We start from the raw sequence: 14851 nt of genomic DNA on the forward strand, positions 1-14851 counted from the left end.
GTTGTGCACCTTACAAAACACTTCTGGTGATTGCTGTTGCTGCTGCTAGGAATTGTAGCTCAGCATTACTTGGAGGACCCAATGTTTCCTGCCTCAGATTTGGGAACTAATGGAGGACCGGCACAGTATAGTTTCACGGTTTCCGTGCCTTGATGAAATTCCTTGTGTTGGCTGAAACGGAAAAAAACCTTGAGACGGAGCATGCGCGTTGTCGGCAATGGAATGTATAAGAGGCGTTACAGTCGTCTACAGGGGGCGCTCTGCCTTCCTTCGCTAAAGCAACCATATCCAGAAACAGGATTAGCAGTGGGTTAGTCCTGGGTCCAGCTCAGCCTCCAACGCGCGCTCTTCCCCTTTAGCCGAGTTCTTCTTGCGGCGTAACCTGCACTACAAAGCATCCGTTCCGCTTCTCGGTTGCGAAAAATGTTTTCGGGCGCGCGCGCGCAGATTTACGTTGGAAGCGGGGTGGGGCAGTTTGTAAAAAAAAAAAAAAAAAGGAGGGGGGGGGTGAAGGGAAGAACTCCAATTGGCCGTATTTCCTCCAAAATCTCGTCTAGGAGTCGTAGGTAGTCTGAGAAAGAAACGCGTGAAAAAGACACATTTCGGGTCATTCAATAGCATTCCTTCTCATAACTGATCCCAAGCGCAGGGTTGCAAGAACGGTTAAAGATGCAAGGGGATGAACTCTGAAGCTTTCACCCATTCAACGCCCTCCTCCATATCGGTGGCCTCCAGAGTTCCCATATCCCACCCATCCTTATGAAGTGTGCTTACCATAGAATAAGAGTTGGAAGGGACCTTGGAGGTCATCTAGTCCAACCCCCCCCTGCTCGAGCAGGAGAGTCTATTCCAAATATTATCCTCTACCTAGGATCGAACTCGCAGCCCCCTGATTGTGAGGCGAGAGCTCCACCTCTATCTGCGAGGGAAGGTGACAACAGAGGCAGTACCTGGCGGCAGTTACACTCAACAAGAGAAAGCTCTATTCTGTGGAGAAGGCTGCTATCTCCTCCCCCTTATATGTTGTGTAATATTATTTAATGCAATCTTATCAATAAGCGGTCAAGGCCTCCACCAGGAGGGGCATCCGTTCACGTTCCCTCAAAAGGTCTATAGGTGCCCCTTGAAGAAGAAAAAAAGGGGGGGGCTGGGGATTCCACTAGTGCCCTGTTTCCGGGGTAATGGGTGTCGGAGCACCCCTTCCTCATCCATTCGCGCCCATCACTTATCTGCAAGTCTGGGCCTTGCCTGCCACCTGCGCTTTGGATCACCGGCCGGCGATATCTGGGCCTCATCCATTCATAAACAATAACCCATCAACATGGGTTCCGCCGTACTGCAGCGGCCGTATAAATACATCGTCTTTCAAAGGGACGCACCGTTCTTCTGGGATCCCACGGCGATGATAATAGGGTAAAGCAATCAACTTTTTCCCCCCCCGTTTCCTTCCACGACTTTTGCAAACACTGTATGGAAATTTCCATTGCCTTCCTTCGGCTCGGGAAGCTCGTGCGGGTTTTTTTCTCCTTCCCCCTCCACTTATTATTTATTTATCTATCGACTTGTATTGGAATGTTTTGGCTCCAAGCGTTGTCGGGAACAGCCCAAGGCAGCCGCGTGAACTCCAAGATCTTGCTTCCAAAGGGGCTCTTGTTTGTTGAACTGAGAAAGCCGGGCAGGAAATCGCCGTTTCCCTGAGTCCCTCCCTGAGGTTCCTTGACTTGAAAATGCCATTCCTGACCAGCCTCCGGCTCTCGCTGCTGCGGTCGCTTCTGCTGAGGGACAAAATTTGAACCGCGCCAGCCGGGCTTCTCCGCTCCCCCTTTCTTCGTAACGGAGGTGAAAGGCTGTATTAAAAAGACCTGATACGGAAGAAGGGCTTATTGAGGCTCAAAGAAGAAGGGGGGGAAAAGTGCACTTATTTCTGGTGAGGCTTTTGGTAAGAAATGGATGGATAGACGATTGTTACGCTTTCTTTCTTGGGGGCTACTTGACTGCCTTGCCTCTGGAAAACCACGAGCTTCCCTCCCCCTCCCCCGGATCCCGACTTTGATGAGTTTGAGTGGCAGCAGACTTAATCCCCCCCCTCGCCCCCGGATGCCTCCTTTAGGTTAAGGATTCCTTTTAAAGGGGGCTGTTTGCGGCCTTGAGGTGGTACCAGCTATTGTAGCCAAGGGACAGCTCTTGGTACGCTTTTGGGTCATTAATAAATACCATCTGATAAGCCCAGGCTTTGCTTAGGGCTCCAGCGGTTATTGTTTCACTGCCGGAATTTGCTCTGAGGTGGATTTTTTTTTTTTTTTTGGAAAGAGAAAGGGAAGGGGCAGTCTGGTTTGGTTTGCAAAGAGGCTGCCAGTTTTAAATACCAGTCAATTACTGGAGAGGGGACTCTAAAGACAGTTTGGAACTATAGGTTGCCAAAATGCTTTGCGGATTGCGGATTGCGATGCTTTGAAATAGAAGCGAGAATGTCCACACTGACCGTGTTTACTGCATTAATTCATACGGACTTTAATGAGATGTTATTCCTATATATGTGTGCTGCAAGAGTAACTGAATTAGGAACCCGTGTGTATTAGGAACTCGTGAATGCGAGCGCAGGTAGGAAAAGAGGAATTCTTGGCAAACCACTTTGAATGCAGTTTACTGGCACTTTGGAGTTTAACGTTTCGTATATTCTATAACTAAGCTGGCACACTTAAACGGTTTACAGGATTAAGCAAACAGGCAGACTAGTTTCCCAACCAGGCGCCCTTCGGGAACCGGCCTGCAACGGCTGGCTGGGAATCCTGACATTGCAAGCCCACCATTTGCGCGCGGGGGTGGGGGTGGGGAACACACCAGATTGCAGGCTGACGAAGACAAAAAAAGGGCACTCCGTAACGCTCAATCCCTCATGGGAGGGAGAATATCGTTCGGGGGCCGAGCTCAGCAGATGCCGGGGTGGGGGTAGCAAAAGCGAGCTGCCAGCGTCACGCTCCGTTTTGCGAGTTTTCTCGGGGCCAAAAGTTGCGAACTACCCGGAATGTCGCAAGGATCATTCTTATCTGTAGTACAAGCTGATCTTGCAATAAGGTCTCCCTTAGGGGCATTTCCGACAATCAAAATGCCACAGTGCTGTAAGTAGATAAAGAGATAGGTTTCTCTGGGGACTGTGGGCAAAGGAAACGGGAAAAAGAGACGGATGCACGGGGGAGGGGGAAACAAACACACAAACGCAAAGACACTCCTTTGGTCTAAAACCTTTCTCGAGAGTATTTAAGCGACACCAAGCATCCGATTCAGGAACGGGGGGGGGGGGGCACATTTCCCGTCGCTACAGAGATGGCAGGGTGTGGCCCAAGGCATTCAATTGTTCCACTAGTGAAAGTCTTAAAGGAAAGCTACAAAATACTTAAGACAGACCCGAACCCAACCCCGCGTCTCACACCGGGCTGCGCCGCCTTGGAATCGCGCTGCGTTTGGAAAGAAGCAATCCGTCCTAGTGGCCGATTTGCCCAACTTGTAAACCGCGCCATGCCCTCTTAAGGCCAAGGTCGCCTTAAGTCTCAAAAGGCGGGGTGGGGGGTGGGGGGGAAAGAGAATTAATCCCTTATTGCTTTCGCGCCCTCTCCCTCCTTCCTCCCCCCCAGCCCCGCTTCCAGTTATTTTTGTTACCCACAAAAATACCCTCTAACCTTCCTAGATTCCGACCCCAACGTTGCACTGCTTCTTCCTAGCCTCTTGAAAAGAAAAAAGAAAAAGGGCTTCTGGGTTGCCTCTCCCCCTTCCCGCCCGCAGGCCCGCCTGGCCTGACTCTTGGAAACGTCAAAGTGAAAGGAGGAAGGAAGGGAAGGGCGGTCTGCGCGCTGCCTGCGGCTGGGCGCCAGGCTTTGCGTATCTTCTGGCGGCTCCCGGGCGCCCGGAACGGCGACTCAGACTCTTCCTCATTGTTCCCGCGGGCTCCTCCCCTTTTTCCTCTCCTCCTCCCACTCCTAGGGCCGGGCCCTCGTTTATATAAAGCCTTTGGCGAGCGCCGGAGACGGGAGTTTCCTTTGCAGCCCGGGAACGGCGAAGCTTTGCTAAGCGTCCTTTGCGCTTTTTTCCCCCCTTGGCTGGCGGACGGGCTGGCCGGCTAGCTAGCTGACTCCCTCACCATTCGCTTAACTCGGTCGTAGATCGATCTGGGTTTTTTCCACCCCTCGGCTTGGATTATTGCTATCGTCTTTTTTCTTTTTTCTTTTACTCGCTCTGCGATGACAGTCAAAACTGAAGCTTCTGGATCCACCCTAACTTATTCAAAGATGAGGGGCATGGTGGCGATTTTGATCGGTGAGTAGCGGGGTCGAGCGAGGACCACCGAGCCGCGTCACCTCCTCAGCCGTTCACAAAAAGATTTCCCTTTGAAATTTATTTTCGGAATGCCGGATGAATGAGCGCCTAAATAAATACATTTACGTTTAATTTTAATTTTTAAAAAATTTAAATACATTTAAAGAGCATCCAAATAAACCACTTTAAACGTGTTTTTAAAAAAAAAAAACATGAAGAAAACGAACTTGTCGATTGATCAGGATTCATTTTCTGTGTTTTCTTATTTGCAGCTTTTATGAAACAGAGAAGAATGGGGCTGAACGACTTCATTCAAAAAATAGCCACCAACTCCTATGCATGCAAACAGTAAGTATGTTTTGCTTTTCTGCCTGGTGGATACCACGGAAGTTAACTTAATTACAGCCTTGTGCATGTTACCTAACTTCTTCCCCAGGGAGGAGTTGAAACTGGATCTGTTCGTAAATTGAAACAGGATCTGTTTGTAAATTGAACTTTCTAGTCTAAGGATAACTACACAGAGTCAGGTTCCACAGAGTTCAGCATATTTAGGAAGTTGTTTAAGAATGTGAGTTTGGGTGCTTTAATAATTTGTTCAGAATTTCACTATAGAAGTATGTGTTATAGTGACTGCAATCCTATACTACTTACCTGCAAGCAAACCTCATTGAACTCACTGGGAGTTGTTTTTGAGAAGGGCCAGGGCATATGCTGGCTTTAGAAAATAGTATGTGTTTCTGTTGCTCCAATAGGGGCTAAAACTGTCCAGAGAAATCACATCTTGTTTGGGTTTTTTTTTTTTAATCTCTGCCATTCCTTTTCATTCTGACTTATAATTACTGAAAAAACCTGAGTCTGTTTTCCATCTTACCTTTGAAACCTAATAAGCTGTTTCAATTGCCTTTTCTAAGTTTGCCAGCCTGAATTTTGCTCAATTAGAGTTAGCCTGCCACCTTGCGGTGAGATAATTTCCATGTTCCAGGCATGCTGTAATTGGACTAATTCCCTTCTGTCTAATCCTTGCAGTCCTGAAGTACAATCAATTCTGAAGATCTCCCAGCCCCAAGAACCAGAACTGATGAATGCCAATCCTTCTCCTCCAGTAAGTGGCCTGGGTTCCATGTATATTTAACTTGGAAAGAGATGTTTTAAAATAAAAATCCAGCATGCTTATTTAAAAAGGGAAGATTTTTTAAAAAGTTACTTCTCTGTCTCATTTAAAGCAGGAAATTTGGCAACGTTTTTAAATAAGCTTTATAATAAATTTTATTTCCCTGAAGCTAAATGTTTTCTGACGCCCCATCACAAAATAGCTGACAATTGTATTTGTTGATTTTAAAGTCTGTATCCAACTATTTCAGTACAAAAATCTAACACTTTTTGATTTGTTTTTCATTGCAGCCAAGTCCATCTCAGCAAATCAATCTTGGCCCATCATCTAACCCTCATGCTAAACCATCAGATTTCCATTTCCTGAAAGTTATTGGGAAAGGTAGTTTTGGAAAGGTAAGCTATGTCTTGATTTTGCTTATTGCTATTTAAGGATAAACATTCATTGCTTTTATAGCCAGATGGATCCTCTGTTCTGAAGGCTTATTTTAAAATGCTCTCCCATGGCTTTGGGAAAGTCAGTCTCATCCAAGACATTTGTCTTAGTATGAAGTAGAGAAAATAAATTGAATTAAGTGCAGTTAAATTGATATTCTTGAGAAAGAACAATTAAAGACTGAGAATTTGGATTATATTCAAGAAGAGTTTGATGGCTTCATTGCCTAACTCTGTCTCTAAAATATTGCCTTTCAGATACAAAACCTTAAGCCTATAATTATACTGAACTGTATTTTTTCAACTATCAAAAAGGAAATTGTAGTTTTAACTTGTTTTTTTGGAATCACCCTTAAACTTACAAAAACTTTGGTTTCTTTCAGGTTCTTCTTGCAAGGCACAAGGCAGAAGAACAATTCTATGCAGTAAAAGTACTCCAGAAAAAAGCAATCCTGAAAAAGAAGGAGGTAAATATTGACTTTATCTTGTTCCAAAGAAATACCAAACAAGAAAATAATTCTATCTTACGGCAGTTCATAAATTACAATATAATGAACAAGCTTTCAGCTTATCAGAATTCCTCCTAAAGTGAAATGGTAAACAAAAAGTAGGCAGGAAGCAGAAAAGACATCACAAAGCCTACAGAATGTCTATTTTTAAGGACATCACTTTGAAGTAGAATGTGGAAAATTAATCCAAAAATTCTTAGTTGCTGTTTTATGCCCTATTGAGTTGGTGTTTCTTGTGGTCTTGGTTTTGCTTTATAACAATTCAGTTGTGTTGTTCTGGCAAATACTAACAAATGATTCCATACTTCTTATTTTCTAGGAGAAACATATTATGTCTGAACGCAATGTCCTCCTTAAGAATGTGAAGCATCCTTTCCTGGTGGGACTTCACTTTTCCTTCCAGACAGCTGACAAGTTGTATTTTGTCCTAGACTACATCAACGGTGGAGAGGTGAGCAAAAAAGGACACCTGGGCCCTCCAAAGGGAAGGGTGGTTGAACGGAGTTGGGTTCTTGCTAGAAAGTAGAAGTCAGTCCACAGTAACACACACTTTAAGTGCCCTTGTTTGTTATATAAAAAAAGGGACTCTAGAAGTAAAGGTGCTAGATTCAGTCTCCTGCTTGCCAGCCTCTAATAGCAGGAAATAGCCAGAAGATTACTAGGCCATTTCTGTCAATTATCCTCTCTAACTTAGTGTGTTGTGCTTAAATTAAATTTATTGTTAAAAGGTTTGGGGATCAGTAATAGATTTCTCTCCCCTCCTCCTTATCTTGCAGTTGTTCTACCATCTCCAAAGGGAACGTTGCTTCCTGGAGCCAAGAGCTCGTTTTTATGCTGCTGAAATAGCTAGTGCACTGGGTTACCTGCATTCTTTGAACATTGTATACCGGTAAGCACCGTACTTAATGTGTGCATATTAAATTAGAACATAGTTCTAATTTATAAGCTGTTTTGCCAAAATGCTAAACTATGGGCTTTGGGATCAGTAATGTTATACTCCTAAATAATTAGGGGTCAGGGGTTGCTGTTTCTGGATATGGGTAAAAATGGTCTAGAAAACTATACGTGCCACTGGCTTATTTGCTTGTAAATTGGACAAATGTGAATTAGAGTTTCAGACAGGTAAGATTTGAAGCTGACCCGTCTTTCATATTCTTTGCCACAGGGACTTGAAGCCAGAGAACATTTTGCTTGATTCTCAGGGCCACATTGTTTTGACTGATTTTGGACTCTGCAAAGAGAACATTGAACAAAACGGCACAACTTCCACATTTTGTGGCACTCCTGAAGTAAGTCTGAGTTCTGCTTTCTCCCATGACGGTATTGTAGTGTACAACTGCATGACCATGGCAGGAGTTTCCCTGATAAGACGATAGGACGTTATGTGCCAGTCTTGTGAAAGTGAATGGTCTTGTTTGATGGATATGCCACTAGAGAGTTTTTTTAAAAAACCTATTGGGAGTTCCTGTGGAAAATGCTCAAGGTGTAGAAACTGGTTGGACTGTCCAGATTAACCTGGCCCCTAGTTCATATATGTGAGCCCCAGGCATTTTGCTGAGGAATCTGTGGTCTGCTGTATCCAATCCATCTTAGTTGACAAGATAGTGGCCAAGAGAATTGAACTGTAGGGCTGCAGGTGCCCCATACTGGTGCCCCATCCCTGCCTTCAGCAAAATGCCTAAAGAAGGGTAGGTTTATCTTAGATTTTCCATTAGCTTTCAGGTTTTTTTTTTCTAATCAGATGTTCCCATTCTTTCATTTGTGTCCAATAGTACCTTGCCCCTGAAGTCCTTCACAAGCAACCTTATGACCGGACTGTGGACTGGTGGTGCCTTGGGGCAGTCTTGTACGAGATGCTTTATGGATTGGTAAGTAAAAACAGAAATGACATATTTAATCTGCTTGCTGGGAATGTTTGCCACTTCAGTAATTATAGTAGAGGAAATAAATACAAACTTTTTGGTGCTACTGAAATTCGCTTGGAGTTTATGGAGCGATGTCAGGGATGCCCATATTTGCTGGTGAGGTTCCTCAGCAGCTCTCCTAATGGGTTTGATAATTCATGTAAAAAAATTATTTTAAATCCTTGCCTTATTTTTATAAATAAGTCAAGGTAGCAAACATACCCAATACATTTCCTTCCCTTATTTCCCCACAACAACCTTGTAAGATAAGTTGGGCTGAGAGAGACTGGCCAAAAATCATCCAGCCAGCTTTCTCATACCTAAAGTCGGACTAGAACTCATTTTCCTGGTTTCTAGCCTGGTGCTATAACCATTAGACCAAACTGGCTATTTAATGGATATTACATTAAAGCAGGGGTCCCCAAACTTGGCAACTTTAAGACTTGTGGAGTTTAACTCCCAGAATTCCTCAGCCAGCTATACTGGTGAGGAATTCTGGGAGTTGAAGTCTACAAGTCTTAAAGTAAGTTTTGCATCAAAGCTCAGAGACTGTATGGTGGGGTGGTTAAAATATTTGAGTAGGATTGCAATCTAGGTTACATCACAAGTGGTTGTGGACAAAATTGGAGAAAAGAGTGGTGGGCATGATACAGAGGAAAGACGATGCACAAATCAAATCAATAAATAAAAATAGTAAGGTTAGACAATGGATAGTAAATATCCCTTCTCTTCTTGCAGCCCCCTTTCTATAGCAGAAACACAGCAGAAATGTATGACAACATCTTGAACAAACCTCTACAACTGAAGCCAAATATCACCAACTCTGCTAGACACCTTTTGGAAGGACTTTTGCAGAAGGACAGAACCAAGAGGCTAGGAGCAAAGGAAGACTTTGTAAGTATAACTTTGGAAAGAGGTGAAAGCATTTGAGCATTTGTCTAGACTGTTTCAGTTCTTTGCATTTAAACTAATGTAATTTCCATTATTTCAACAGATGGAGATTAAGAATCACATTTTCTTCTCTCCAATTAACTGGGATGATCTTATAAATAAGAAGATTACACCACCTTTTAACCCAAATGTGGTAAGCGCTCTTCTAATTGCATAATGGCCAGGGAAGAGTTATTTTATTGGGGATGCCGGAAGTATATGTGTGCATAAATCAAGAGCAAGTGTCAGGATTCCACAGGAAATTTCAGTTCTCCAGATACTTAATACCCATTACCAAAAACAAAAAAAAACAAAAACAAAACCAACCTCACCTGTATTTAACAGAAGACTTAAACATGTCTCTGCTAGATTAGAAGCTTTATAGCTTACAAGCCTTATAGCTACAACAAAACTTGTGGATCCAACATGTCTGCCTAGGCTACTGAATGAGGGTGCCTTTTGGATGTTAGTTATGAGAGCCACCAAATAACCTGGAACTACAACTTCCAGAATTATTTGGCTACATTAGCTGGGAATTCTGGCAGCTGCAGTTTTAGCACCTTTGAGGGCTCCAGAATGCAGAAAGTTGGCTTGGACCTTATTTGACCTCAGGAGTGGTGAACAGTGAGAAGAAACCTGAGAATTGGTTTCCAATTACACTTAGGGAAAATGTGGCTTCATTAGATCCTTGAGTGCTCACTTTGAATTGGAAGACAGTGTAGTGTATTAAGTGTCCTTACAGCCTATCATTTAACAACCAAATACCTCTGGTTTTTTTTGCAGAGTGGGCCCAATGATCTGCGACACTTTGACCCCGAGTTTACAGAGGAACCTGTCCCAAACTCCATTGGCCAGTCTTCAGACAGCATCCTCATCACTGCCAGCGTCAAAGAGGCTGCCGAAGCATTTCTGGGCTTTTCCTATGCTCCCCCCATGGATTCTTTCCTTTGAATTTTGTGGTTTCTTTTTTTTAAAAAAAATAATAATTGTCGTTCTTTTTGGCATTCTGATCAAGCTGCCAGTTGCCTGGTCATCTTGAAAGATAAAAAAAAATTTTGCACATCTTCCCACTGTGTGGCAGCATTGCAGCCTTAATTTCAAACTCTTGTTTGCTGAAAGCTTTTTTTTTTTTCTTTTTTGGGGAGGGAGGGGTGTTCTTGTCCAACTGGAAGAGCACATTTAACTTCTTTTGAGTGAACTCATGACATTTCACTACTGGTTCTTCCCACTCACCAACCCAAGTGGTGCTATATCACGGTTGCAAAGTACTAAAAGGAGAAGGGAAAAAAAGCAGCTGCTGCCATAGATTGCTCTAGAGAGTATAAGCCTCGGAACAAAACTCTTTGTGTCCTTGATTGATTGGTGAGCATAGCTCCAACTTTGAGATATTTCTGGATGTGAAGAGAACTTTATGAAGACGTGCCTTTTCCCCCCCTCCAGACATTGAGATCTTTGTGAACTCTGAAGTTTTTTTTATCACAGAATGCTTTTGGATTCATGTGTGAGTGAGTGTGTAATGTGGACAAATGGCAGGAGTGTGGTTTGTAAATTTCCACAGATGGACTTGGCTCAGAGGTGTCTGTGTGACACTTGGAGGACAGTGTGGGGCATTGTTTGTTCCTTCCATATTTGGAAGACAATAAATTAATGTAGATAGTGATTTTTTTAAAAGAAAAATATGTAAAAAAATATATAGTTCAAATGGGCTTCAACTACTTGTATCCCAAATGCTTGAAGAAAGCATTGCTGCTATGGAAATATATATATACAGATATATATGTATATAAATATTTCTATTTTTAGAAATGGTTTCTATGGACCAAAATGCCCCAGCTGTTGTCTGCTAATCTGTTGGTTTAGTTCAATTTTTTTGTTCATAATCTGTAAACTTGGGCATTATTTATGGGTATTGTTTGCTTGCATTCCTTGTTGTATGTATTTGTAAAAAGATGTGTACAGTTGATTGCAATGCTAAATGAAATATTTAAAAGAAAATGAACTGTAAAGGCTCATAATGTATGCCATCATTGTAATGTACTTAACATGGTTATAATATGTACCATTTTTGTGACCAAACCCATTGGTTTGCAGTAAAATCTTGGACAATATTTCTATTCATTGTTTCAGTGTCTTTATAAATTCAGGTTATTTCTCCATCTTTATTCAGAATGCACTTTAGGGTCAAAACCTGCCACTAATGATTCAGAATACTGTTTGCAGTATTGGACAACAATACTAAAGATACACAGCAGTGACTTTTGGGTAGGAAAAAAAATCACACTCTGAAGGTGTTTTTTATTTACAATTTCCAGTGGTCTAATATAATTAGAACATCAGAAAAATTATAGTCATGGAGTATTGTTATGTGGCTACTATAGGGCATGGAACATAGATCTGAAAGTTATCTCTGCCATTATTTCTCCCTTCCTGCCAGCCATAATGATGTTTAGCCTCCAAATGTCCTATCCCAATGCAATACAAAATAGAAAAGTTGAAGAGGTGACTGATCTGATCAATGACCTCCTCTTATCAAGTTTATTTCATTACAAAAATCTTCCTCAATTGTGTTGCGAATGCTGCTTGTTAAATGAAAGAAATGCAATATTGTAAAGCAACATTTGTGGCATACCTGGCTATATCTTCCAACAGTGGCAAGAATATTCTTTTTAACTAACACTTTTAACCAAGACATCTCATAAGTAGGCACTTCTTCAATGTTTAACTGAAATCTCTTGAAACGTGGACCCAGTGTTCTAGTCTGCAGAGCAGCAAAATAAGTCTAGCCTCCCTATAACACCTTTAGCATATTTTCTCCAGGCCTTAGCAACCAAGATTTTTTGGTCAGCTTATTTTCAGAACTATAATGACCCTTGCCCTTCTATACATATTACAATTTGTCAGTGTTTTTAGAAACTAGTTATAACAATATGATAGCCCAGTCAGCTTGATCAAATGAAGAGCATGAAAAGAACTAGGGATCTAACCGGATGCTAAAGCTGTGGTGGCACAGTGATTAGAATGCAGTTTTATTGGCTAATTCTGACTGCCAGGAGTTTGATCCTGACTGGTTCAAGGTTGACTCAGCTTTCCATTCTTCCGAGGTCAGTAAAATGAGGACCCAGATTGTTAGGGGCAATATGCTGACTCTGTAAACTGCTTAAAGAAGGTTGTAAAGCACTGTGAAGCGGTACATAAGTCTAAGTGCTATTGCTAAAGAAAATGCTACAAAGGAAAGGAATTCTCAAGATGCATCACTCATTAGCCAGTCAAGGGGCCTAACTACCATAGTAGCTATGGGAGCATAGCATCACACTAACATGGTTCAAAAGCCATAAGTTAGGGAATACAGAATCCTCACTCACTTTTTCCAAGAAATGCATGGTGGTTTTCACGAACACTTCATTATCATTATTACTAAATTTTTACCCAATTCGTATCTTTGCATGTATGAACATACCTAATATTGCCTCCCCCTATTTTCCCCACAGCAATCGTCTCATGAGAAGGGTTGGTCTGAGAGAATAATGGCCCAAAATCACCTACCATCTTTTCATCCCTAAGGGAAGGCCCAGAGATCACTGTCTCTTGGTTACTAGGCCAGAACCTTCACTACTACAACAAACCTGTCCTGATTGTGAGAGGGCTGGCAAACTTTATTATATCATCAACTGATTTAGGGAGGTTATAATGTTATGTTTCAGTAGTGAGCCTGCTTTTTTATTTGCTCTTTTTCTCACTAGGTTCCTTCCCCCCGCCACCCCCCTCCCAGTTCCTACAACATAACAAGCTGGGTGGTGTAGTTTTAAGTACAGTGCAAGAATTAGATGTCTTTCGAGTAAATCTAAATTAATTGCATGAGAGAATTTGCTCCTTGTATTCCCATGAGATACCACCACCAATGACTCAAATAATTGTGTTGTGCAAATAGTATATACTTGCTTGTGCCTGAATCAGGCAAAACAGGGGTTTAGACATGTTTTATGCTGTGTCACAGTTACAACAGAAGATCAGACATATGGAAATTTAATGTGGATGAATCTTCAGTATCATGTACCTCACCGGCCACCTGGTCCAACACTGCTTGTTTTCCACATACCCTTCTAACACAGCCCCAAACATGTCCAAAGCTAAGCTTAGTAGGCTTAGCAGAAGAGATATTTTCAGATGGCACCTGATGATTCAAACATTTGAGTCATCCCACCTACCATGGGGGCAAAGTATGCAAGTACTTTCATCCTCCCTCTCAAAACATTAGCCAGCTGGGTTTAAGAGAAAGTGCAGACACAAACACAATAATGAGCCAGGCCCTTACATGTATGTACATATACCAAGAGATAATTTGCTGTTAAAGCTAGATGGTTTACAAAGGAATCAGAAAGAAAGGGGAACAGGCAGAAGAATGCATTATACACATAAACCCTACTCAAATATTTCCTCATGGCCTCTGAAAATTTCTTTCAGATCACCATTCCTCATTTTTGAAGCTTATTTCATAATTATGAGAGACTCCTCTGTTTTGGACAAATGGTTTATGTGGCAATATAGAATGTGCGTGTCTTTGCTTATGTTGTATGTTTTCGTTACTAGCAAACACACTGTTCGTAGAAGGTAAAATTCATTTAGCCTGTTACATGGTCCAGAAGTGATTCCCCAGATGCTGTTGAACTAACACCCCAAATATGTCACTGGTTATGCTGAATAGGGCTATTGGATGTTATAGTTCAGCAACATTGGGAGTGCTGCAGGTTCTTATTTGGCTTCCCAATCAGTGGCTTTTCTGCAATAGGAAAAAAAAAAAGAGAAAAACAATACGAAAACACTGGAAGGTTAAGACATGAAAAGTGACTGCACTTGTATCCCCAACAAATCTCTGTAAATGGGTCATTTCACAATGAAGCCTTGTTAAGAATCAATCATGAAGTCAGCAGGAGATTTCAAGTTTACAGTGCACATTTTCCCTTGGAGTATTCTGCAGCACAGTGAAATGTAGATAAAATGTGACACCATGTGGTTTGCTACAGATTTGCAGATCAGTGCCCTGTTCCACAAAATGGACCAAATTGCTTTTTAATCCTTCAAATGGCTAATGCAACACCAGGAAAAATAAGGTACTAATATTATCCGGGGGGAATTCTGGAGGTCTATGTTTCAAATTGTGTGCAGATTTTAAATTTTAAAGTATAATAACAAGAAATAATTTTATTTATTTATTAAATTTGTGTGACACTCATCTTGTCTAGAGGTGACTCTGGGCGGCTTGCAAACATCTTACCTAAAAAGGTAGAAAGATGTCAAAATGTTGGAGATGGAATTTTGAGGAAGCGTTTCAGTCCAGTTCCTAGGCAACAACTGATAAGATCACCAAAATGGATATCTTAAAGCAGTGGTTGGCAACCAGTGGGCCTGGGACCATTGGTGGTCCGTGAGAAAATTTTGGTGGTCCGCAGATAAATGTCACCCCCAAAGCACCCCCCAAAGCAATTAATCCAGGCTGCGCGGGAACACAAGGCTGAACTGAACACATGGCCCATGGGAACACAAGGCTTGCGTCATTTGCATTGCAAACAACATGAGGTAGTGAGGGAAGTGGGGAAAGGGTGGAGGGGGGAACTTGCCCCACTCGCCCCACACACCTGGCCTGGCCACCGGACT

At 42.3% G+C, this 14851-nt stretch overlaps 1 protein-coding gene and 1 long non-coding RNA gene across 7 annotated transcripts in view; one reads left to right on the forward strand and one right to left on the reverse strand.

The window, feature by feature from the left end:
* The window catches only part of SGK1 (serum/glucocorticoid regulated kinase 1), a 75975-nt gene extending 64668 nt beyond the window's left edge, over nt 1-11307 (forward strand). For 3 of the 6 annotated variants that reach the window (XM_087971334.1, XM_087971338.1, XM_026666138.2), the window contains 11 exons: nt 4584-4659; nt 5338-5413; nt 5713-5817; nt 6240-6323; nt 6685-6816; nt 7142-7254; nt 7531-7654; nt 8138-8233; nt 9008-9163; nt 9264-9353; nt 9983-11307. In XM_087971334.1, the coding sequence (XP_087827460.1) occupies nt 4584-4659; nt 5338-5413; nt 5713-5817; nt 6240-6323; nt 6685-6816; nt 7142-7254; nt 7531-7654; nt 8138-8233; nt 9008-9163; nt 9264-9353; nt 9983-10150 (1220 nt within the window). In that variant the 3' untranslated portion in view covers nt 10151-11307. Of the gene's footprint in view, nt 1-1590; nt 1940-4009; nt 4312-4583; nt 4660-5337; nt 5414-5712; nt 5818-6239; nt 6324-6684; nt 6817-7141; nt 7255-7530; nt 7655-8137; nt 8234-9007; nt 9164-9263; nt 9354-9982 lie in introns of those variants that run through there. The other 3 variants (XM_087971350.1, XM_026666140.2, XM_026666136.2) reach the window with 3 other exon arrangements.
* On the reverse strand, nt 2638-3878 carry LOC148132910 (uncharacterized). The gene is made up of 2 exons (XR_015750597.1): nt 3678-3878; nt 2638-3117 (listed from the first exon to the last, which is right to left on the reverse strand). It is a non-coding gene; the product is annotated as an uncharacterized LOC148132910 (long non-coding RNA).
* Nucleotides 11308-14851: the final 3544 nt, after the last annotated feature.

The sequence above is a fragment of the Notechis scutatus genome, chromosome 1, assembly GCF_049901735.1.
Source record: "Notechis scutatus isolate UNSWTSFEM ecotype Mainland chromosome 1, rNotScu1.2, whole genome shotgun sequence".
NCBI classification, from domain to species: domain Eukaryota; kingdom Metazoa; phylum Chordata; class Lepidosauria; order Squamata; family Elapidae; genus Notechis; species Notechis scutatus.